This window comes from Aethalodelphis obliquidens, unplaced genomic scaffold (assembly GCF_003676395.1).
Source record: "Aethalodelphis obliquidens isolate GAN/ISIS:26980383/991018 unplaced genomic scaffold, ASM367639v1 scaffold89, whole genome shotgun sequence".
NCBI lineage: Eukaryota > Metazoa > Chordata > Mammalia > Artiodactyla > Delphinidae > Aethalodelphis > Aethalodelphis obliquidens.
The window spans coordinates 3,653,274-3,678,542 of NW_020838033.1; the positions used below are offsets into that span (position 1 = coordinate 3,653,274).

At 43.8% G+C, this 25,269-nt stretch overlaps 2 protein-coding genes and 3 non-coding genes across 9 annotated transcripts; 1 reads left to right on the forward strand and 4 right to left on the reverse strand.

Annotated features, from left to right (window-relative positions):
- Positions 1 to 3,650: 3,650 nt before the first annotated feature.
- On the reverse strand, positions 3,651 to 7,612 carry SPMAP1 (sperm microtubule associated protein 1). 4 transcript variants are annotated; one of them, XM_027094337.1, is made up of 3 exons: positions 6,222 to 7,612; positions 4,769 to 4,868; positions 3,651 to 3,904 (listed from the first exon to the last, which is right to left on the reverse strand). In XM_027094337.1, exons 1-3 carry the CDS (start codon positions 6,426 to 6,428, stop codon positions 3,747 to 3,749), a joined length of 465 nt encoding a protein of 154 aa, XP_026950138.1. In that variant the 5' UTR covers positions 6,429 to 7,612; the 3' UTR covers positions 3,651 to 3,746. The 4 variants fall into 4 exon arrangements, 1 of the variants encoding a protein (XP_026950138.1); XR_003430291.1 differs by having other exon boundaries at positions 3,651 to 4,868; positions 5,836 to 7,612; XR_003430290.1 differs by having other exon boundaries at positions 3,651 to 4,868; positions 5,284 to 7,612.
- A 1,411-nt stretch (positions 7,613 to 9,023) lies between these two features.
- RPL23 (ribosomal protein L23) lies at positions 9,024 to 14,142 on the reverse strand. 2 transcript variants are annotated; one of them, XM_027094335.1, is made up of 5 exons: positions 14,058 to 14,142; positions 13,416 to 13,499; positions 12,986 to 13,114; positions 9,272 to 9,385; positions 9,024 to 9,164 (listed from the first exon to the last, which is right to left on the reverse strand). In XM_027094335.1, the coding sequence occupies exons 1-5, from the start codon at positions 14,068 to 14,070 to the stop codon at positions 9,082 to 9,084; spliced, it is 423 nt and encodes a 140-aa protein (XP_026950136.1). In that variant the 5' UTR covers positions 14,071 to 14,142; the 3' UTR covers positions 9,024 to 9,081. The 2 variants fall into 2 exon arrangements, with proteins under 2 accessions (XP_026950136.1, XP_026950137.1); XM_027094336.1 differs by lacking the exon at positions 12,986 to 13,114 and having other exon boundaries at positions 14,058 to 14,138.
- On the reverse strand, positions 13,249 to 13,384 carry LOC113613833 (small nucleolar RNA SNORA21). Its single transcript, XR_003430378.1, has one exon. It is a non-coding gene; the product is annotated as a small nucleolar RNA SNORA21 (small nucleolar RNA).
- A 4,962-nt stretch (positions 14,143 to 19,104) lies between the features above and the next one.
- TRNAC-GCA (transfer RNA cysteine (anticodon GCA)) lies at positions 19,105 to 19,176 on the reverse strand. The gene has a single exon. It is a non-coding gene; the product is annotated as a tRNA-Cys (tRNA).
- A 5,096-nt stretch (positions 19,177 to 24,272) lies between these two features.
- On the forward strand, positions 24,273 to 24,344 carry TRNAC-GCA (transfer RNA cysteine (anticodon GCA)). Its single transcript has one exon. It is a non-coding gene; the product is annotated as a tRNA-Cys (tRNA).
- Positions 24,345 to 25,269: the final 925 nt, after the last annotated feature.

The following is a 25,269-nucleotide window of genomic DNA, read 5'->3' on the forward strand; positions in this document are numbered from 1 at the left end:
AAGTGTTTATATATATATGTTTGTATATATATAAAATGCAGCCTTAGAAAGGAATGAAATTCTGACACCTGCTACAACATGGAGGAATCTTGAAGACTTTATGCTAAGTAACATAAACCAGACACAAAAGACAAACACGGTGTGATTGCACTTATATGAGGTACTACAGTAGTCAAATTCATACAGACAGAAAATGGAATGGTGCTTTCCAAGAGTGAGAACTGTGGAGAGGAATAGAGAAGAGAACTGACTGATATGTGAGGAATCCCAGAAAAGCTGGGAACTTGGCACCGCCAGGTGGGCTGCAAATAGGGAATTTTGGTGAAAGTCTATATAAGGAGCAGTTAAGATCCTTAATCTCCCTCCCCAGTCCCAAGGGTGAAAGATCTGTTGGGGAGACTGAACCTGTGAGACCCCTCCACTTCCAACTGCGTGGCCAAGGGCTTTCAGAATGGCTGTAGGGATTAAGCGAAAGTCTGCTTATTAAAAAATGGCGTCACTAATTCCCTTCCTCCTCCTTGTTCTACTCCCCAGGCAGGAGATCTCAGAATTTTTCTATGGAGAAACTAAATGACCCAAGGAATAGGGGCATGGTGGTCCACAGATACAGACATTTGGAAGTTCCCAAATGAAAAGGCTGGCTCACCGTTGGACTCCCCACAAGGAAATCCATCAGTCAGCAAGCCTACTGAAGACTATAGAGCTTCCAATGGCCTTTACCCTATGGAGTGCCAGTTATTTGGTGAATGCTCTCAACACAAGAATCTAAAACCAAAGGAAACAGCAGCAAAAAGGACACTGAGGAAAAACAGACAGTACTTGGAGAAGAATACTTCAGAAACAACCATAATTTTAAAGAAACCAGAGAATAACCTGTATCCATAAAACTAGAACAGAATGTAATAGCAAAGGAGCAGTTGGAACTATGAGAAAACTGAAATCAAAAAGCTAACAAAGAAGTCGGAAGATCAAATGAGCAAATCTCCTAGAAAGTACGACAAAAAGACAAATGAAGAGTAGGGGGGAACAAAAAGACAAAGGAACAGTAGGGGAGAAAAGGTAAGTCCCCAGATGAGCAAACAATGGAGAACAAAGTATAAAAGAAAAATAAAACTTAAGATAGGATTTGAATCTCTAGATTGAAAGGGATCACCATGTACATCATTGAAAAACTTCAGAACATCAGGAACAAAGATTCTAAGATTTTACAGAGAGAAGCAGGTCACATATGGAAATAAGAATGACATCAAACCTACCAAGAGAAGCTAGAAGACAATGATTTTCAAACTTCTGAAAAAAAAATTCTCAACAATAATTTTATTCCCAGACAAACTATCTCTCAAGTGTTTGGGTAAAATAAAAATATTCTCAGACATGCCAGGACTCAAGAATTTTGCCTCCCATATATTCTTTCTCAAGAAGCTCCTGCGGATTATTCTCCACCATATAAAGAAGGAAACTAAGAAAAAGGAAGACATTGCCCAGGAAACAGAGAGAATCCAACACAGAGGAGACAGAATGGGAATTCCCAAGGCACCCCAAACTGGGTGGCGGGTCTAAACAGCCTGAAACAGAAGGATAGAGGGTGTCAGGAGGACTGCCTTGAAAAATTAATTTGGTAGGTTTGGAGCAGGTGAATAATTGTACCGTGAGGCTGTTGAAGTTCAAATTACCAATAGGCACAAAGAAAAATACACAAATGAGACAATGAGGTAATTTTCTTCAGAAAAGTTTTCAAGAAAGGAAATACTATCACAGTATATATGGATAGACTCAATAATAAATAGTATTTACATGATCATGATGAAATGTGAACACGATTTAATACAAACTTTTGATTTAATTAATTTTAGCCAATGGGAAATAAAGGGGTATGAGAAAGCAAACCTTTGACTGCCAGGACTGAAATTTATAACTTATCATGCTCTCTCCTTACAGTAGTTTCTTCAAGGAGGAAAAAAGGTGTAGTGGTGATGCATTCATTTTTACATCCACACACCCACCCCTCCAATTCTGGGGTAATATCTCGTGTTGTCAAACCTGGTGAGGCAAGGCCACCTTGTCCCCTTCCTGGAGGAAAACGACATGCATGTCTGACCACGGCTCGGCCAATCAAATGCTTCCACTTGGCATTTTCAAACTTGAGGTATCGTCCTGAATATGTGCCTAGGGTTCTTGGCACAAGCAGTGGACACTTCCAGGGACAAGACTGAGCTGGATCTCTAAATTATATCTAGAAAAAGTGGGTAGGTCTTTTTTAAAGTTTCTTAGCCACACAGCACCTGTGGGGTCTTAGTTCCCCCGACGAGAGATTGAACACACACTCCCTGCATTGGAAGCACTGAGCCTTAACCACTGAACCACCAGGAGAGTCCCTGAATAGGCCTTTTTAAAAGGTGAGAGTCCCTGAATAGGTCTTTTTAAAAGGTATCTCTTTCTTGAGCTACAGAGTGCTCTTCCTCTGATGGCTGTGTGTGAATGTGTCAACTTCCACTAGACTGAAAGCTCCCTGAGGACAGCTGCCCTCTTTCATCTTTTAATTCACTGCAGCCTTGTGTGTAGTAAGCTCTCAACAATACACGTTGTACAAATGTCTTTATCTTTACTCTGTCATACATCATATTGCTAAATTGTGTTCACCGCGCTCAGATCTAATCTCAGACTAAGAATTTCCTCATGGACTTTGTCTTAATTGAAGCCCAACGGAGTCCTCCAGGGATCTGTTCTCAGTGGTCATTTAGAATGTGAGAGTAACTAGTAATTCTGAACAAGAATCCATTGAGAATTCTTGTCTTCCTCCTCTAGTGACCCTGGGGCTGGGAGTGAAGAAATATTTACTCACTTCCACTTAATGGAAGTAAAAGGATAAAGGAGGAAGGGGGCAACCAGGATTGAACCAGAGACCGCTTGATTTGCAGTCAAATGCTCTATCTCTGAGCTATAACACCATGGCCTCCTGGGACTCTCTTTCTTGTCCACTTATGGTGATTCAATACGAACAGGTTCCACCCACTCTGGAATTCCGGCAAGCTTTGTATTCTAAAGCTCCACCTCCTTTTCTATCCATCCTCTGCTCTGGTTTTCCTCTTGGCCACCAATAAACCGGGTGGGGCACTTGAAAAATGACATGCTGGAAACTAGCTGAAAAGGAAGCTGACATAGCATTAGTAGAGAAAGCGTCCGTATACACGGTATTACTGTGTCAGAATCCTCGGCCCCAGATACACTCTGGTCGTCCCCTGCCTCTTGATGAGTTGAGGGTGGGAAGGAGAAGGAAGATGTCAGTTCTTTCGGATGGGATGACTCAGGAAAATCAGGAACTCCTTCTCAGGGCAACCAGCGTCAATCCCTGTGGCCGCACTGCCTGCTCCGTTCTTGATGGAAACGGTAGCCAGCTTCTGACCCGGGCCGTCCCGATGCCTGGGGAAGAGCTTGGATGTGGGCTTAAGTAGTGTCGTTCCTCCTTATCGCAGCGGCAGGGGAGACCTGAGGCCTCTCCTTTCAAGCCTGGCACTCCGTTTGCATGGAGTTTAAGGCACAGCCTGAGATGCCCTTTCTCCTCTCACCTCCTCCATAGGGTAGGGAAGCCGAGGACGGAGAAACTAGCTTGCCCCCTCCACCAGCCTCAAAGAAGAAACGGCACACTTGGAGACACACACACAAAAGTTTTAATATCAAATAACACTGAGAGTTCATATACACATCTCAGAAATTCAGGTCGAGGAGTGTGAAGAGAAGAGCTGCTGTTAGAAGAGAGGGAATTGGGTGACCTCTCCAAAGACAGATGGGCGCTGGCGGAGGGCTGGGGTGTTCCGGCGATAGCCAAACCGACCATTGAACCCCTGGGTCGCATTCAGATTGGCATTATAGTTGTCATGTCCGGTCACCTGCTGGAGGGAATGCCCTTGCGGGACAGAGAGAGAGGCCTGAGCCTGTATTCAGCCCCCTCTTGCTTTCCCCACTCCCACTGGGCTGGTATAGGAGGCCAATCCAGGTGTAGTCACTGTGCTCCCATGTCCCAGCTGAACCCTCAATCCTGAAAAGCCAAGGGTTGGTGAGGTAGAGGAGGCAGATGGCATCCTAGAAACCAAGCCTCCTCCTAGGACTAGCATGCAGGGGAGCGTGAATGGTACATGCTGGGACAGGAAGGGCCAGAAACTTCTGGGCTTGGCTGAACTTGCTTTGCTGCCAGGAGAACAGAGAAAATTTCCCCTTTGCATCTGACCCAGCTGGAGAAAATGGATGAGCTCAATTTGGCCAATGGTGCCAGGGGACATGTGACTAGAATGTGGCCAAAGGGTGGTGGAGTTGGGGTGGGAGGAGGGTTCACCCTGCCAGAAAAACAGGTCTCAACTCTCCCTTTTCCTGTTGCTGCTAAATGGGGCCTAGAGAGTGAGCAGGACACAGCCTGCTCTGGGAGCAGTGAGAAGAACACAGGCTTTCGTTGGAAAGAGGAGAATTCCAACCCCAGCTCAGCCCTTCTTAGCAAATCATTTTAACTCCCTAAACCTCAATTTCCCTGGCTGTAACCTGGGGATACTCTGAGGGTAAAAAGCACCTGACATACAGCGGGTGCTCCATAACTAATAGAGAGCACTGTGACACCATCTGCTCATGTATGAGAAGAAGAGCTAGAGGATGCAGTCAGACCCTGGGTCTCTTCCCTCAACCAGGTCTCTTTATGGCCCAGTTTCTCTCTCTATGGAATGCACACCACTCTTCCTAGGTGGGACCATGGTGAGACTGGAAAGGGAGGTGTCGCACTTGCCTGCCCCTGACCAGTTTCTCCTGTTGAGGTATCTCTGTCCTTGCCCGAAGATATGGAAATAATCCACTATCCAGCCATCCCTTCCTGTACCGCCATGATCCTGAGAATGAGGGAGAAAATGCAGACTATATCAGTCATGATGCAGAGAGATGCACAGTCCAACCCCTGCCTCTGGGCTTGCTGGAGGGAGGGAGAGGTCACAGCCAGGGGTAACAGGGCCAGACAGATTAAATATACTTAGTGACTTATTGCCTTTCAGGGAGAGGCAGTGTAGCTTGGCAGTTAAGGGCTCAATGTCTAACACCAGAGAGACTGGTTCTAATTCCAGCTCTACCCCTAACAAGCTGTGTGACCTTAGGACAATGACACAGCTTTTTTGGACCTCAATTTCCTCATCAGTAAAATGGTGGGTTGCTTTGAAATTTAAGTGAGATATAAAGGGCCTTCAAATAAAGGGCCTGGCATATTAAAGTTTCAATAAACATGATCTTCATTTAAATGAAAATAATACCTACCACAAATGGTGTCTGTGACGATTAAAGAATACTTACAAAATGGAACATAGAAAAATTCAAAAGTGTGTACACCATATTATTTTTCAAGCTTTTAAACTCTCGAGTTTTCCCCCAGATTCTGGCTCCTTCTGCTATAAAAATCACGAGTAGACAGCAAGCACAAACATGGCACACACAGATGTGTGTGTCCATATGCATGTACTGAACACACATGTGCACACACGAACACCCGGGACCACAAAAACTCCCAAGATTTGTTCATAGAATAACCCGCATTAAGTCCTCCTCTCCCTAAGTCACTGACATGTATTATAGACACAAATATTGGAAGCAAAAGTGTTGAAAAACATTGGAGCTGAGCCTATAATAGCCTCAGAATCTTTGATCCAGGGGAAGTACTCTGCGGGGGAGGGGCAACATCCACGAGGCAAAAGGCCTGGGGAGAAGCGAGGGCTGCAGAACTTCGGGAGGTTTCCTTCCAGTCAGCTCACAGAAGGTCGCAGCGAGCGAGCCCTCTTGAACTATGACGTCACCGGACCGAGGGCGCCTCACCTAGGCAGTTCTTTGTCTTTTTACCGATTGTCGGGCTTTTTGAGAATTTGCGGCGGGAGGTCACCCCAAAGGGTGGATCCGTGATGCCAAAAACGACAACGAAACCCATTTGTTTGGCAGAGGCTTGCAGAAACCCAAAATGAAATCATTCTCAAGTTCAGGCGTGGAAGGTGGTTCTGTGAGCTCAGTGAGCTCGCGCTCAACACCTGTCTCCCGCCTCCGCCAGTTCCCGGGTTTCATTAAGAAAACTGAGAGGGTGCGAGTCGGGGAGACTCCCTGGTGGTGAGGGCGCTGCCATGAGACGCCCGGATCTGGGAAGTCGGCCCCGCCACGAAGGCCAAGCTCTGCGGGCACAAACGGTGGGGTCCTCCACGGCGCTCCTGTACCTGATCGGTTTTCCGCAAGATGGGCGGAACCACGCGGCTCCGGAAGTACCGGTGGGCGTGGTAGTCCTGCTGCGCGTTGTAGGGTGGAATCGCCGACCAGAGCTTAGGCCTCAAGTGCTCATAGGTGCGGGCCATGGTGCTCACGGCCACTCCATCCAAGATGAAGCGCTTCTCCAGCCACAGGGGACACGCGCAAAAATGCCCCATCCTAACCACCGCAGCCTCCGAGGACTTTTCTAGAGGGAGCGGAGGGTCCTAGGTGGGGGCTCCCCTGCGCATTGTTACGTTATGTCAAAGACCCCTGTGACACAAACCGTACTGTCCCCATCCTACGAGGTAGGCTCTCGGGGCTACGGGGGAAGTTGCTTAAATGGTCCAGAGGTGAGGGATGTCTAGGAGGGAACCACGCAAGAGGAATCAAGAGATTGAAGAGAAGGTGGATTACTGAATGTGCGCAGTGTTAACGCAGTCGGGCCCAGCTCCCTGTTTTCCTTTTAAGAGCAAGGTTCTCTGCTCCCACTTTATTATATACATTTCCCAAACCCAGTTCCCTTGAAAAGCTTGTACCCACAAAGGATCAGAAAGAGATCAGAGAGCATCTACGTCCAACTCTCGTTGTACAGAACTGGAAGTTGAAGCTCAGAATGTTGGAATATTTCCTAAATCCATTTAGTGGCAGATCCAGAACCAGAATTCAGATCTCCTGATTTCCAGTAAACCCACTTAAAGCACTTCTCCCCTCCCCACCCAATTCTTTTCATCAGCTATTCCTCCTCCCGTTAAAATTTTAAAAACCAACAGTAAAAGTTGTATACTTATCAATAAAACAGTAAGTACCATACTTCCCTCTAATATTATGTATGTATGATAGGATACAGCAAAACATGAACAGTGATCTTCCCTATTGTTGTTACAAGTGATTTTTCCTTCCTTTATATTTTTTACTTCCCAAATTTCCCCCTTGAATAAACTCATGGATGCTTTACATATCAAAGTGGCTTATACAAATTATTCTGCTCCTCACACCAACTCTGAGGTGCTATTATCATTTTACAGATGAAGCAATAAATCCAGGAATTCTTTTATGTTATTATAATACTAGTAACATAAACATTATATATAATACAAAGGCACATGTATTAATTAGAAAAAGGTTGCATTATACCTACACGTAATAAATCACCAATCCCAGCATCTCAATACTCAGCATATGTAATTTTTCTACACTATGACAGGCGAGCTCCTAGCAATCAAATTTGAAATTATAGGAAGTCTATAATTTGAGCCCATTCTATTAAAACGTGAAGAGAACCTGGAAAGAACATGAGAGGACCAGGGGAAAAAAAATGACAGGCCCAACTCTCACCTCACATTTGAGGAAGGCAGGTGAGAAATTTCATATTATGCAATGGGATAAAAAAAGATTCATTTTAAATGGAGTACCTGGGGACTTCATGTCACATTAAAGACTTGAAATTCACCTGCCTGGAGGATGGGGTAGGGGAGGAAGACCGGTCTATTTTAGACTTTGGAATTTAATATTCCTAAAACCAAGACTGACTCAGTCTAGACAGAGGACTGGTCCTCAATCTTGGCTGCACTTCAGAATCTCTTAGGGACCTTTAAAAAGTCTTGATACCAAGCTTCCCTGGTGGCGCAGTGGTGAGGAGTCCACCTGCCGATGCAGGGGACATGGGTTCGAGCCCTGGTCTGGGGGGATCCCACATGCTGCGTGCGCCATAGCTGGACCTGTGCTCTGGAGCCCACACGCCTAGAGCCCAAGCTCCGCAACCAGAGAAGCCACAGTGAGAGGCCCGCGCACTGCAACGAGTGGCCCCCGCTCCCCCCAATAGAGAGAGCCTGCGCGCAGCAACAAAGACCCAATGCAGCCAAAAATTAATAAAATAAATGAATAAATTTATATCACTGCTTTCTAGTTCTGGTACATCTGAAGGACATCAATCTGAAGTACAAAAGAGAAGTCATCTCACCAAGTGACTCTGTGCTAGGGTCTTCACATACACTCTAATCCTCAGCCTTTCATCGTACCCAATCTTACAGATAAAACAATTTCCAGATACTAGATACGTGGACACAGACTTAGCGTAAAAATCCTCTTCCAACATCTTTAGGCCAGACTGGAGTGCTCATTTTCCCCAGACCCTGAATGTCACCTAAATCAACTGTCATGGATTGGAAAAAAAAAAGCTACAATGCTCAATACCTTCAGGCAGAATTTGCCAGGGCTCATGCCTGTCGTGCTGGCATTCTATTATCTTTTATTCTCAAGCTAGGGTTTGGCAGATATAAGACCATCGTGTCAAAATACTTTTGATAGCAAAAAACTTGCAGATATTAACAACTTAGTCATCTTCCATGAGAGCAATTATTATGTGGCAGGTTTTATAAATATAAACTCATTTATGTGCCAACTTACCCAAAGGAAACCTGTTAACTGCAGAAGTGCACATATATACGCGTATACCTGGTTCCTACTCACATCACTCCTTGAACTCCATGAGTGTTCAGGATCTGACCATATGCTACCTTATCTCAAATACCTTTCTAACTGTAAGGCAGTCACCTGGGATAACCTGTCACCAAGCGGTATCTACCACCTGAAATTTATTTTAAGAACTAAAAAACTCAAGTTTTTACAGCAGAAATTGCAAAGTCCCCAAAGTCTGCACGCTGACAGAAGTGCAAAGACTGTTTATCTTTTTTTACACATGCCCACAGAAAGTCTGCACTGGGTAGTTTTATTTTACAGAGGGGGTAAGGGTTAGGTGGTGTCAAGAAGAGTGACATGGAGCAAATAATTTTTATTATCATTGTTTTCTTTTACAAATACACCGAAGAATCATGCAATGCTGCCAGCATTGGATGCAATCCTGGGCCACAAGTCTGCACATTCCTTTGCAACTGGTCCTGTGATGGCAGAACCTGCATAAAAGAATGATGTGACACATAAGCTCAGAGGGCCCTTTCCTTGTACTCAAGTTAAATCATCCAATCTCAAAAGCCTAACAATGATGTGCATTCTTTATTACCTTTCATCTCGCCTTTATTGTTTACTATGACCCCTGCGTTATCTTCAAAATAAAGAAACACACCATCTTTTCTCCGGTATGACTTTCGTTGTCGAATTACCACCGCTGGATGTACTGAGGGGGGGAAGAAAAGCAGCTGTCATTTAACCTGCCAAGTTCCAGTGCCACCACGAGAAAGCAACTTACACCTTGGCTAGCTCTCCAACATTTCCCATTTGGACAGAATGTATACTCATTAGCTTTTCATTTCCTAAAATCAAGTGTGAAAGACAGTGCAAACACCAATCACCCCTTAAGGAAAGACCTTACTCATTTCAAGTCCAAACTGCCTGCATTTCCTTGCAGGTGTGAATCTGTACTTTGGGAGGATGATTAGCAACACACCAGCAGGAAACTTGCTAAGCACTTTCTATACTTTTCCTCACTTCACCCAAGAGGTGGGTACTATTTAAGATCCTAATGTCAGGACTTCCCTGGTGGTCCAGTGGTTAAGACTCTTTGCTCCCAATGCAGGGGGACTGGGTTCGATCCCTGGTCAGGGACCTAGATCCTGCATGCCGCAAATAAGAGATCCCATGTGCCACAATTAAGACCGGGCACAGCCAAATAAATTTTTAAAAGATCCTAATGCCATAGAATTGGGAATGGGACCCTCCTCACACTGAATGAGTGGAGAGGCCAAGCTATTAACTCATTATGCAATATTCCATCCCAATTTATATCAAAACTTCCAAGAACAAACCTTAACCTAAAAATTAGCACTTTATGCCTAACTGCAGGGCACATGTTGTTTTAAGAGCAAAACCTGGAATTAACCTAAATATCTCAGGACACATGCACAGAACAGAACCATTTTAAATGATTATGTACTTCTGTAATTTTTTAATATGCAAGACAATCATTTGTGAAGCAAAAATGGGTTATGGGAAGGTAATGGTCCCATTTACATTGGAAAGTAGGACATAAAATATTAAAAACGATCATCCCCTGGAGGTCTAAGAGCTGGGTAACTGAAATTCAACTTCTATTTCTTATTTAATTAACTCTAGGTTTAACTTTTTGAGGAAATGTTTTCCAGGGTCATAAGTAACTTTTAAATCCTACCTGCTCCAGGGCTTCCCTGGTGGTACAGTGGTTAAGAATCCGCCTGCCAATGCAGGCAACATGGGTTCTGGTCCGGGAAGATCCCACATGCCGTGGAGCAACTAAGCCCGTGCGCCACAACTACTGAGCCCATGCGCTCCAGAGCCCGTGCTCCGCAACAAGGTAAGCCATCACAATGAGAAGCCCGCACGCCACAACGAAGAGCAGCCCCCCCCACCCCCGCTCGCCGCAACTAGAGAAAGCCTGCGCGCAGCGACAAAGACCCAACACAGCCAAAAATAAATAAGTAAAAATAAAATAAATTTTAAAAACCAAACAAACAAAAAACGCTACCTGCTCCTAAAGTGAACATTTTTCCAGACATTCAAAGCATCTACTGCACTTAAAAGAAAACATGGATTCAAATCCTGACTGACAGTAACCTGGAGACCTTGAACAAGTTACTTAATCTTCTGGAGTTCAAGTTTTCCTCTTCTAAAGTAGGGATAATAGTTACATTTCCATATTTAATATCAGACACTAGAAATGCAGGATCTTCTAAGGACAGAGATCCTGGCTATCCTTGAAGCAAGTACTATCTATGTACATAGATGGTCTCTGAGTTTTTTAACAATGGGAAACACACTGAGAGACAGATAATATTGGCTGAGACCCTCCTCCATTGGACTCTCATCTACTTAGTTAAATTCTCACAAATGCATCCAGCAAATAAGGCCACACAAATACAGGACTCTGGATTTCCAGTCCTGCAGTCCTGCTCCTTGCCACATTTCTGTATGTTATAATTAAGTCTAAGGCCAGGAGATGTAGCTGATCCTTGAAAAATGAAGGGTTAGGGGCGCCAGCCCTGTGCAGTCTAAGATCCATGTGTAACTTATAGTTGACCCTCTGCATCCACTGATTCAACCAATCTCGGATAGCGTAGTACAGTAATATATTGTGGGGGGAAAAAAAAATCTGTAAATGGACGCATGCAGTCCAAACTCACATTGCTCGTTGTTCAAGGGTCAACTGTATTCATTTAGAAGAAACAAGGACCAAAGAAAAAATTAAGAGTTGGAAAGTCAGAACTATTTTTAAAACCATGAGTGTCCTCTGGTCTGTCCCACAACTGACTGAGAGAGACAGCACACCCTGCTGCCACCTCACCCATAGTGATGGACAATTGTTCTGCCCTTCCCTGACAGCTCCCCAGGCCACACACCAGACCTAGCAAGTGTTCTAAGAGGAAAGCCTGTCTAGTTGCATGCTGATCCCAATCAACACATTGATTTATCAATGCTTAGGCACAATGCTTATTCCTTGCCTACCAAGCCAAGTGAATATTAGAGGTCAACAAAGTACGATTTCTGACCAAAAGGCTAAACACCTGGGGATACAGTAGGATACAGACCTTCAAAGAGTAACTGTGATACATGGCTGAGACCTGTCACACGTGTACTGTGCATTAAGAGGATTTCTCAGGAAAAGCAAAACATCCCAGGCCAGAGACAAACTAAGCAGGCACAGGAGAAAAGTTCAGGAGCTGGAAACTCAAGTACACTGAGTATCAGAAGCTCTAAAGTCAGTCAAGTCAGAAGTATCTGAGGCCCCCCCTCTAACCCATACATCTAGTAGGAAAACTTTCGGGGGTTGTCCACGATTAAGCAATGAGCAGCTCCCTGTTTTACCTTCTACCAGAAGACATTTAGAAGCAACCATGCCAAACTTTTGACAAGTCACAACCCTGAGTTAATCTCATCTATGTATAATTATTCCTTTTCAAATTAGTAGTTCCTGAAAAGGAAACTTGCCGGAGGTGACTTAAGTCTTAAGGCTGTGATCTCACCTGGAACCACCATGTTCATTTGTAGCCAAGGAGTCAGCAATTAATTAAAGACCTGCTCTCATAGAAGAGACAACCCTAGTAGGGGGCACAGCAAAAATCTGAGGCACAAAGGAAGGGATTTAAGTTGGAACAAAAAAACCAAGAACTAAAAGGAGAGCTGGGGAAAGAACTACGTGGATGGACTGTAAATCCCAGAAGGACAGAGCTTTTGTTTCTATAGGTATAAATATGTGAGGTGGTCTGTTAACTATTGGCTGAACTTGCTGGGAGAAATGGCAGGGTAAATATGAAAAGCCCCTAGCTTACGATGGAAGCCAACTAAGAACTTAACTGGGGGTGGGGTGGTGGTGGTGGATGAATTGGGAGATGGGGATTGACATCCATACACTATCAATACTATGTGAAAAATAGATAACTAATGAGAATAACTAATGAACTGTACAGCACAGGGAACTCCACTCAATGCTCTGCGGTGACCTAAATTGGAAGGAAATCCAAAAAAGAGGGGATATATGTATACGTATAGCTGATTCACTTTGCTGTGCAGTAAAAACTAACGCAACATTGTAAATAAAGCAACTATATGCCAATAAAAATAAAAGAATGGTCTTTAAGACAGCAAGAATAGAACTTCAACTGCAGATTAACTCACACTGCCTCTCAAAGAAAATCAAGCTTTAAGAGGCCCTGAGAATGGTAAAACTACTGTTCTATTTTCCAATAGAGGGAGAAGTCCTTCAACTGTCCACAGACCAAAAGGAGGATTTGGTCTCTCTACTGACCCTTCTTTCTGAGCTCTGGTTTGCCTTTCTTGACTGTGGCCATCACCATGTCACCCACGCCAGCAGCAGGAAGTCTATTCAGTCGTCCCTTGATCCCCTTCACAGAGATGATATACAGATTTTTGGCTCCTATACAAGGAAGTAAACAACAACAAAACGTTTTTCTTGAGAGCCCGTTAGGCAGTTCTGCATTTCTGCAACACCTCCAAGGCCTCCCCCTCCACACACACTCCCAAGAAATTAGTCCTCCCCCAGGTGGAACACCTTGTCACACCACCGATTGAAGCAAAACAACACAACACGCTGCCGCTTCACCCAAAAGCGGTGTTTTCACTCTGCCCTTTCTTGACGGCTCAGTGGGTCATTAGCAAAAGGCCCACTGAGTGCTTTTAAAAGGGTCAGTTTGGCAGAGTGCAGCCGAAGGTCTCACCTGTGTTGTCAGCACAGTTGATCACGGCTCCAACCGGAAGACCCAAGGAAATCCGGAATTTCGCACCAGAGGACCCACCACGTCCTGTAAGTAAGAAGGGAATCAGGACAGGTCCCTTCACATTCTTAAGCTATATAATCATTCGCATGTGCTTCGGGGAGCGGTACACCGTAGTTTCGCTCTTTCTAGGACTCCTTATCCGCTCCCCATGTGCCACCCAGTTCTCAAGGCAAATAGCCAATTCCTCACTCTTAGCACGTTACATTGAGATTAAGGGACCTGGACGACTCAATTCTCGATCCAACTTTTGCACCACGTAGTTCTTCCTACAAGGCGGGAGACCGCACAAATCGCCCACTCTGGGGATTAAGCCAGTCTAACTCCAACCCCATTACTGAAGCGCTAGGCGCGGAGTGAACCCGCGGGATTCAGCCAAGAATCACGACTGGATCCTGCGAACTCAACCCTCCAGGCCCTCCCGTCACTTTCGGGGGCTCTCCCGGTGCTCTCGCGGTGTCCCTCCCCTCCCTCTCCGGCCCGGAGCAGAGCAAAGCGTCCCAGCTGTCCATGGCCGCCGTTCCCGGCGAGGCCAGCAGCCACCTCGCGACAGATGGCGAAGGATCTCCCAAGGCCAAAAATTACCTCGCTTCGACATCTTGAACGCCGGAAAGTGACAAAAAGGAAGTAGGGATAAAGGCCACAGAGATCTCAACCCCAACGCCCCGCCCAACACGGTCACGTGACCCGGTGTTCGTTCAATCCGCCTCTCTTCCCCAGGGCGCGGTCTTATTACGTCACAAATCCTGGACATAGCGTAGAACTCTTGCTGTGAAGTGGGCGGAGGAGTGGTTGAGGGCTGCAGGAGTGTCCGTGGTGCCCAGTACGCCGAATACGAACTCGAAAGTAGTTGTTTGGGACACAGAAACATTGGTTTAATTTATCGGAAAACCTCTCTGAGCAATAAGTATGTGCCAGGGACTTGGATGGACGCTAGAGGTTCAGAAATGATTAAACGGTCTGTGCTGTATAGGGGCCTCCAAAGAACACACGGCATCGGGGGCTAGAGGGAAAGAGTTCGAAACGGTTTCATTAGGTTGTGATATAACTGAGAAGTACCATTATAGCGCTACAGATAATTCCATATGTGTGTGCTTGGTCCCATACCCATCTGTATTTTAGATATCTTTATTCATTACTCCTTTCACTGCTTCAACTTCTCCCATTCTTCGGACTTCTTTCTGTCGATATATTCATTCAGATATTTATTAAACGACCACTTTATGCCAGATCCTGTTCTGGGCATACGCTAGACTACATGAGAGAACAAAACAGATCAACATTCATGCCCTGTGGAGCTTACATTCAGCCAGGGTGGTGGTGAAGGTGGGTATTAGATACTAAGCCATAGACATAGTAATTGCAGTATATAGTATGTTAGATGGTGATAAGTACTATGAAAACAAAAGTAGAAAAAAGTAAGAGGGATCTGGAAGTGGGAGGAGAGGCAGATTGCATTTCAAAATAGAATGATCAGTGTGGGCCTCATGGAAGAAGTTGACATTAGTGCAAAGATTTTTAAGGTGAGGGAGCTAGCGATATGACTGTCTAGGGAAGAGCAGTCCAGATAGAGTCATCAACCATTTTAAGACCCTAAGGTGGGATTGTGCCTGAACAATGTGAGGACCAGCAAGGAAGCCAGGAGTGACTGGACAGAGTAAGTGAAGGGAAGAGTAGTAGGACAGAAGGTCAGAAGTAATGGAATTGGATCATTAGAGCTTTGTACACTGCTATGGACTTTGACATTTACAGACTGAAATAGGAAAACAATGAGCCATAAGCAGAGGAGGGACATGATCTGACATGTCAGAAGGATCACTCTATTTGAGACTAGGCTGTGGGAGGGAACACAAAGATACAATAAGGCGATCTATTGGGAAGCTCTTGCAGTAACTCAGGAGAGAAATGATGGTGGTTTAGACTAAAGAGGTAGCAATAGAAGTAATGTGATGTGATCAGATTCTGGATATGTTTTGGAGGTAGAGCCAACAAAATGTGGGGTGCAAAAGAAAGAGAAGAAAATGTTTCCAAGGCTTTAGTTCTGAGCAAGTGGAAGATGGCATTGCCATCAACTGAGATGGGGAAAGCAATGGGAGGAACAGGTTTGGTGGTAAGAGTATGAGTTCAGTTTTGGATATGTTGAGTTAGATGTCTGTTAGACAACCAAAAGAGATTTAAATAGCAAGTTGGACATATTAGCCTGGAGTTCCAGAAAGAGGGAGATATAAATTTGGCAGTCGTCAGCATATAAGTATATTTAAAGACATGATAGTGGATGAGTTCACAAAGAAGCAAGGGTAAATTAAAAAGACCATGGGCTAAGCTCTGGGGTACTTCAACGTTAAGAGGTCTATAAATCTATACATTTATAAATTTCTCTTATCACTCTTAAATCCTTCACTTGCTCCTGCCAGTTTCTCTAGTTACCAGTTTTTCTCTCTCCTTCACTTCTCAGCCAAATTCCATGTGTTTCTGAATATATGATTTCATTATCATATTTGTCTCTGTTGATAAATGAAACTAGCATCCATCCAGGTGTCCCTCTGGGATTCCTGTCCATTTCTCTTCAGTCTGCCTTCTCAATGTCTCTCAAATATATCCACTTCTCTCCATCTCCTCTGCTAATGCTCTGGAACTAGTCACCTCCATCTCTTGCCTAAACTATTTCTGAAGCTTCCTAACATGTCTCTTGACCTCTATTTCTCCCCCCTCCATCCACTCACTCTTCATACAATGGCCAGAAATAATTTTTCAGAAACGTAAACATTACGATGTCACTCTCCTGAAAATCCTCCAGTGGTTTCTGTACTCTTAGAATCAAAGTTAAAATCCATATCACAGCCTACGAGGCCCTGATCATTGTCCTACCTCTTAACCTCATCTTGCACTGTGCTCTGTCTTGCTCTGCAGGGTTGACGTTTTGGTGCCAGATACCAGATGCTCCTGAATACCCGTAGGCCTCACACATGCTTGGAATACTCTACCCTGCCTACCCGTATCATGTATTTCATGTGTACTGATTTTTCAGATCTCAGCTTAAATATCTTTTCCTTAGGGAAATTCTACTCTGACCTCTCTTGCATAGTATTTTTCCTTCTTACTATTTATTTCAATTCTTCAATATACATTTGATGACTTTGTTGAATAACGATCTCCCCCAACTAGTCTATATGCTCCATGAAAGGCTGAGTCCATGTTCTCCTTTGTGTTCAGTGGTATATCCCCAGCATTCAGCATAGGGCCTGGCTCAGTAAATACATGCTGAATGATTGCTGAACAAATGAAGAAGTCTACCTCTATGGTCTCCATACGTCAGCATCCTTGTGTGAAGGAATTTTTATTCATCTATGGCAAAATTAGAAATATTTGGAAAACACAGTGTTTCTTATAAAGCTCCGTTTGCTCAATTTAAAGGACTGCCTATTATTCTGGGATTATCTTCTTTCATCTTTCTTGTTAAAAATGTTCCTTTCGGGCTTCCCTGGTGGCGCAATGGTTGAGGGTCCACCTTCCGATGTAGGGGACACGGGTTTGTGCCCCGGTCCGGGAAGATCCCACGTGCCGCGGAGCGGCTGGTCCCGTGAGCCATGGCCGCTGAGCCTGCGCGTCCGGAGCCTGTGCTCCGCAACGGGAGAGGTCACAACAGTGAGAGGCCTGCGTACCGCAAAAAAAAAAAATTAAAAAATGTTCCTATGTCAACTGTCAACTTTCTACCATCCCAACACTGCCCTTTTTTTTCTCTTTGTAATTTCAGTGGTCTATGAAAACCAAAGGTCTGGGAATGATCTGTCTCTATTTCCTTACTTCCTGCATGCACATGTTCCTTGAACCCCTGTAGTGTAGTTTATGTCCTCACTACATGACTGAAATTATACTAGAAATTATATATACTGAAAAATTATACTAGAAAGGTCACCATAACCTACTCTTTCCAAAATCCAAGGACCCTCCTCAGTCTTCATCTTACTTGACTTCACAACGTTTCACACTGGGGCCCTTCCCATCTTCTTGACACTCTTCACCCATGGTTTCCATGATGCTAATAATAATAGAAATTACTATTTTTGGAGTGCTACTAAGTACCAGTCATTGAGTTAAGCATTTTACAGGAATGTGGCTTCTTGAATCCTCCCCACATCCCTGTGATTTAGGTATTCTTCTCATTTTTCAGATGAGAAAACTGAGAAATAGAAAAGTTAAGCCATGTGTCCAAGAGCACACAGATCATGAAAGGTAGAGATGGAATGGCACCCTGAGTCTGGCTGATTCCAAAGCACAGACTCTAAGCCACTCTGTTGTATTGCTCTCTCCTCCTTACTCATTGTCCCTTCTCAGTGTATTTCCCTGAGTGATCACACCACCCAGTAGCTTCCATTACCGTCAATATGCTGAGAACTCCCAAGTCTGTATCTCTAGCCCAGACATTTCTGCTTAGCTCTAGCCAATGTATGGAACCAATGACTGGGACACCTCCACCTCACAGGCACTTCCAACCTGACGTCCAAAGCCGAAATCATGATTTTCCCAGAAATTTTGCTTTTCTGCCTATATTAGTTGTCTTGGTTGGTGCTACTAATTTTTCTGTCCATGCATCTAAAAGTCTGCCCTTGGTTCAAAGCTATTGCAACAGCCTCCAAATGGTCTGACCATAACCTCTGGTTGCTTAAAAGCCTGTACTGGCCCTCTAGTGCCTATGGAATAAAGTCCAAGCTCCTTAGCATGGCATTGGAATCTCTTCCCGAAATGGCTTACCTTCTCCCTGGACTCATCTCCCATCACCTCGCCTCTCACACTTCACACTCCAGAAACACCAAACTGCTTAGGATTTCAGGACTCTTTCTTGCTTTATCCACTACATGTTCTTCAAATCTCTTTTCGATGTCATGTATTTTTGAACAAGCCATCTCTTCCCTGTGCCATTTCACAACCCCAGCATGCTCTTCCCCAAACCACCTCTTTACTTAGAGCAGTCATTCTCCAATATCTTTGTCTGAATATTCTTTACATTCTTAAGTTATTGAGAACTCCAAAGAGGTTTTGTTTATACAGTTATATCTATTGACATTTACCAGATTAGAAATTTAAATTGTGAAATGTTTAAGGTAATGAATCCACTGCCTGTTAAAAGACATAACATTTTAAAATGAAAAAGAACTGTATTTAAATTTTAAAAATAATGAGAAGAGTAGCTTTGCTTTACATTCTTTTAGAAATCCCTTTAATATCTGGCTTAATGAAAGACAGCTGGATTTTCATGTTTCCACATTTAGTCTGTTGTGACATCATGTAGCCTCTGGAAAGCTCCACTGTACTCATGAATGGATAAGAATGAAACAGGTAAGTAACCAAGTATGAAATAAATTCTTTTTTCCTACGTAGAAAGTGTCTCACAGGCAGACCTCCAAGAATTCAACTCCCAAACCACAGACTGGGAACCATTGACGTAGAGATAGAGAACACAGAAAATTCCTTTGCGCGTTGACCTCATTGGAATATAAAATCTACGATGCTGTAGTTTATTACTTTTTGTATTCCCAGAAAACACTCAAGAATGACCAAATATTCGCTTGGTTAGTATCCCCTTTCTTTTGTACCATCTTTGGGATGATTTAAGGTTTAAAAGGGAAGCATAAGGGGGCACCCGGATTTGAACCGGGGACCTCTTGATCTGCAGTCAAATGCTCTACCCCTGAGCTATACCCCCTCTGCTGGCAAACAGGAGATTACAGCTTATTTGTAGTGTTTACTGACCAGACAGTGCATTGGTGATTAACAGTAGTTTGATATGTATGACCAATTGCTTCAGGTTTCCTGGGGTGATGTTAAAGAACAAAGAAAAAAGGCAATTCGCACCCAGGCGGTAGAAGGGGAGGGCGAAGTCCAGTCTGAGCTGGGCTTGAAGGTCCTGTGGGGTGTGCGATGGGATTTCTCTCCTTCAACAACAACAACCTCTTGTACCTCTGGCATCTTGGAATTCTTTAAGTCTAATTTCCATACTCCCTGCCTGCACCCCGAGCTGCACTGGATCCCCAGCCTGTGCTTTGCACAGGAGAGGAAGTGCTTCCCTTGTCCTTCCCAAGACACCCCTGCTCTTGTACCAGACGTGCCCGCAGTATCTCCATTCTCTCCAGTATCTTCAGTCTCTTCCACTCGCTTGGCTCCTTCAAACATCAACAGGCTTTCCCTAGACTGGAAAATCTTCCCTTTAGCTGTTATCGCCTGTCCATTTCTTCTTGCTCACTACCAATTTTTAAGAAAGTCTGTGACTTCATTTCTCTCCTTATCAATAACCTGTCTCCATAGTTCTGTTACTCTCTACATTTACTCTCTCGACTGTCAGGTATTTTTTTCCCCTTGGAGTATGTATCTTGTTTCTCCAACTAGACTGTAAGTTCCTTGAGGGCAGGGATCATGTTGCATTTCTTTTTGTATTCCCCACAGTGGCACAGTGGCTGGTTCACTATAAGCCCTGGGTGGTACCTATCAGCCAAACCTAATTAAACTCAACTGTGGCATTCTACCGAGCTTGCACCCAAGCAGCAAAATGTTGTTAGGGGAGAGCTCAGAAGTCTGGGTCGCTCCACCAATCTCAGACAGTCTCCCTGTTTATGACTCTTCCACCACTGACTGACTAGTTTCACTTTCTCACTCTCTAAAATGACTATTTCACATACGTTCTCCAGTCTCAAACCTTCTACACCTTATCTTTCCTCCTCAGAGAGTGCTGAAGAGCTGGCCTCTTCCTTTCTGGAGAAAGTCAGAAGCAGTCAGGAGCAGGGTTGTGCTGATAAATGGCTGACGACTGGCTCCAGGGGACCTGATTTTTAGCATTTGCCAATTCCCATAGTGCAAATTCGCCCACCTGTCAATTTCCAGTGAAGTCAACTGGCTTTAAAAATTCCTGAAAATTTAACAATTGGTTCTCACAAGGCAGTATGAGTCGAAGCTAGCACACTTTTGGGATTGACTCCCTCTTTCACCAGCTACCAATTATACACTGACAACTCCCCAAATTATGTTTCCAACCTAGACATTTCCCTGAACTTCAGAATTAACTGGATCTCCACCTGCATACTTAGCATCTCCACTTAAATGTCTACAGGGCACCTCAAACTTAGCATATTGACCTCATACTAGAATGTGAAGTCTATGAGAATAGGAGGTTGTACTTTATTACATTCTGTTTCAGAGCTTTAAAAAGAAACTCTTGAGGGGTTTTTTATGTTTTTGTTTTTCCTAAACTTACTCCTTTCTCAGTTCTTTATCTCAGGAAACCACATCCACCCAGATAGTGAAGACAAAAAAGAAGAGTTATTCTTTTTTAAAAAATTTATTTTATTAAAATATAGTTGGAGAATTAAAGGGAGTGGGTGTCGGAGGCAGAGGTTCTGAAAGTTCACGACTCCTAGAAGGGAAGGGGAATGAAAGGCTCTCGGTGAAGAAGGACTCCTCAGAGTCTTTCTATCCTGATGACAGCATGACTCTTTCCAGAGAGCAGCAGTGACAGCTCTGGAAAGTCTAGGGAGAGGAAGGGCTTAGTGACCAGAGTCTGCTGGCAGCACAGGATCCTAGGTCCAGAACCCTTCAGATCAGCTTACCAATAAGTTCACTATGTAAAACAGTTAAATTTGGTTCAAATGGGGAAGGATGAGAGTTATTCCAACCTGGCAACACTCCCTACCCCCATTCCCCCCCTCCCTACCAGAGAGGCTCCAGGGAGTACTTTGAAGACCATTGGAAAAATTCTCCTCATAAATGACTTGAAATGCCATGTCTGTAATATGCTACATTAAATTTTTTTACCCATTCCAATTATTTTTTTGCCCATCTCATACTTTAATTAATTTAGAGCCTAAGAGCTTTGTAATATAACAAAGGAAGACATTGTAATGTCTAATAAGTAAAATAACAACATGTTTTTTTGGGGGGCCGGCATATTAGTGTATTTCTTTAAAATAATGTCTACTATTGGCAAGATTTGACTAGATACCTTCAACATAGAGATTCACTTGGTAAAACTATATATTGATCAATCAATCAATAAATAAATATAGTTGATGTACAATTTTGTGTTAGTTTCAGGTGTACAGCAAAGTGATCCAGTTATACATATATTTTAATATATTTTTTCATATTCTTTTCCATTATGGTTTATTACAGGATACTGAATATAGTTCCCTGTGCTATACAGTAAGACCTTGTTGTTTATCCATTCTATATATAATAGTTTGCATCTGCTAATCCTAAACTCCCAAGCCATCCCTCCCCCACCCCTTGGGCAACCACAAGTCTGTTCTCTATGTCTGTGAGTCTGCTTCTGTTTCCTAGGTAAGTTCATTTGTGTCATATTTTAGATTCCACAAATAAGTGATATCATATGGTATTTGTCTTTCTGTTTCTGATTTTACTTAGTATGGTAATCTCTAGGTCCATCCATGTTGCTGTAAATGGCATTATTTCATTCTTTTTTATGGCTGAGTAGTATTCCATTGTATATATGTACCACATCTTCTTTATCCAGTCATCTGTCGATGGACATTTAGGTGGTTTGCATGTCTTGGCTATTGTGAATAGTGCTGCTATGAATGCGGGGGTGCATGTATCTTTTTGAATTATAGCTTTGTCCAGATATATGCCCAGGAATGGGATTGCTGGATCATACGGCAACTCTATTTTTAGTTTTTTGAGGCGCCTCCATACTGTTTTTCATAGTGGCTGCAGCAATTTACTTTCCCACCAACAGTGACTCTAAAGAAGAGTCATTCTTGATTGTTCTCTTTCCCTCATCTTTCTCAAGCCATCCAGTGTACAGGAAGGACATGGCTCCCCTGCCATGGTCAATCTGGATGCCTGCTGTCCTCTCTAGTTCTGCTGTTGCCCCTGTGATAAGCTAAAAAATGGGCCTCCAAATATGTCCACATCCCAAGGCCCTTGTGAATATGTTACCTTACATAATAAAAGGGACTTTCTAGATGTGATTAAGGGTCTTGGGGTGGGGACATTATCCTGGATTATCTGAGTAATCAGAAGAGTCCTTATAAGAGGGAGGCAGGAGGATCAGAGTCAGAGAGGGAGAGACGTGAGGATAGGAGCAGAGAACAGAAGGTGAGGAGATGCAACCCTGGCTATGAAGATGGAGGAAGGGGCCATGAGCCAAGAAATGCTGGCGGACTCTACAACCTACAAAAGTCAAGGAAACTGTTCCTACTCTAAAGCCTCCAGAAGAAATGCGGGCATACTAGCGCCTCGATTTTTAGTCCAGTAAAATTGATTTTGGAATTCTGACCTCCAGAACCGTAAGGTAATAATACATTTGTGTTGTTTTAAGCAAATAAGTATGTGGTAATTTGTTACAGCAGCAACAGGAAACTAATACGTCACTGTCGTCTCAGACATCGCTACCATCTCTCACTTGCACTGTTGCAATAGAATCCTACCTAACCTCTCTCTCTCTCTTTTTAAAAATTTTATTGTGTCCACTTTTCTTCTTTTCCTTTATTGTGGTAAGAACACTTAACGTGAGATCTACCCTCTTAACAGATTTTTAAGTGCACAATACAATGCTGTTAAGTATAGGCACAATGTTCAACAGCAGCTCTCTAAGACGTATTCATGTTGTATAACTGAAACTGAGTACGCATTGATTAGCAACTCCCAATTTCTCTCTCCTCATCCCTGGCAACCACCATTCTACTCTCTGCTTCTATAAGTTTGATTGTTTGAGGTACCTCATGTAAGTAGAATCATGCAGTATTTGCCCTTCTATGATTGGCTTATTTCACTTAGCATAATGTCCCCTGTTGTTGCATATTGCAAAATTTCCTTCTTTTTAAGGCTGAATAGTATTCCATTGTATGTATTCTCTGTTTCTATTCTTCACTCCCTGTAAATCTCCCCCACAATAGCGTGAATGATGATTTCCAGTCCCTCTGCTCAAAACTGTCCAACGGCTGGCTTTTCATCCATTTGGAATAAAATCCAAACTCCTTACTTGGGCCTATAAGGCTCTCTGGCTACTTCTCCAGCTCTCTTGAATCACTCTCCCCTGTTTCCTGTTCCTCCAGCTACTCTGGCCCTAGGGCCTTTGCAGTGGCCATTTCCTTTAGCTGGAATGCCTGCCCCTGAGAGATGGGCTGGGCAAATGGCTGTCACTTTCATATCATTCACATCTTAACTCCAAACTCACCTGCAAAGAAAAGTTTTCCATGACTATCCACCTTGAAATACCCCCCTGGACCTCCCTAAGACACCGTCTTGTTTTTCATTTTAGTCACTTCCCTTATTACTACTGGGCATTTCCTTGTTTGTTCATTTGTTTCTATTCTGACTCCACTAGATTTTAAACTCAGTGAGACTGAGAACCTGTGTGTCTTTCTATTTGAAAGTATGTTCTGCACTTAGAGTGGGGCACATAGCAGTTGCTCCATAAAAAGAGAGAGGGACCACTAGAGAATACAGCCCGGGAAAGCCTCTCAGTGGAGATGTCTGTTCAGCTGGTGTTTGCATTCTGTTTAGAGAGACCAGGGGAAAGGATTCTCTATTCAGTTTTGCAAGAAGCTCTTCTCTGACTTCTTAGGGTGAAGAGATGAGTGGGATTGTGGATAAAGAATTGAACCTAGAAAAGGCTGATTGGTACCTAAGTTCACATGTTTTCAAAATGCCATGTTTTTAGTTAGTGTTTTTAAACTCGTTATTACTAAATTCAGTATCATGTAACAAGAAGAAACTAATTTTGGATGTTTTCAGAAGGAAAAATTTGGAATGGATTTAAAAAGAATTTACCAACATTCTATCTGTAGAGGGGGTATAGCTCAGTGGTAGAGCATTTGACTGCAGATCAAGAGGTCCCCGGTTCAAATCCGGGTGCCCCCTTGTCTACCCGTCTGTTTTTCACAGCCACTCAGGTTAACCCCGAATAACGCAGGAGTCTGAGGTTTCTGAATCCAGGATCCAAAGAGGATCCTGGAGATCCTCTTGCACCTGGTGAATATTTTCTCTCCCCAGAAGTCGCACGGGGTGACTCTACCGTGTTTCAACTGAATACCCCCACTCAGTGGCAAGAAGCCTGAGCAGGCAGAAAGAAGGCTGAGACCATTCCAGTCCCTGAGACCCTTCAAGACTTATTGGTTTAATGTTAATTACAGTTTCTTTGCGGGGTGGGTGGGTGATGGAATGTTGGGGCGGGGCAATATTATTTTGCCTAGTTCATACTCTGACCAGGCAGATTAGAAGAGAATCCAAGTTCAGAAGGTTTATATAGTGGCGAAGTTTAACGGGACACAGCATAGATGTAAGAAGGAGGGTGAAAAGTGGACAGCCTTCTCCTTCTTTATATGAGTTCAAAGGCAGGGCTTTGGCCCGTTACACCTACAGGTGGTGAGATTGAGGCCTGGTGTCCAGGAAAGGGGTGAAAAATTAGTTATTTCTCGGGTCTGGGCTTTGCACCGCACAGCAGATCTGTTTAATCGCCATGTCCAGCTTCGCGACGCATCGCACAGTAATGGGAGCCGTGGGGAAAAAATGCATTCGAGTAGTATTCCCCCGGGGCCCCGAGGGCTGACACAACCAAATTCCGAGTTTAAAATATCACAACTGCCCCCTGTCTGAAGAAGCATGCCTCTCCCACTATCCTTTCTTTTTCCTTTTTTTGGGCAAAACCTAGGCGAGAGGCCTTGCTCCCTTCTCGTTTTCCTCGGATCCAACAGTGATACTGTCAGTCACGCAGCCAATAGATATCTGTCCCCGTCTTTAGGTTATGAAACTTGATGGCCTTTTATTATTTGTTCAGTGGTTCTCA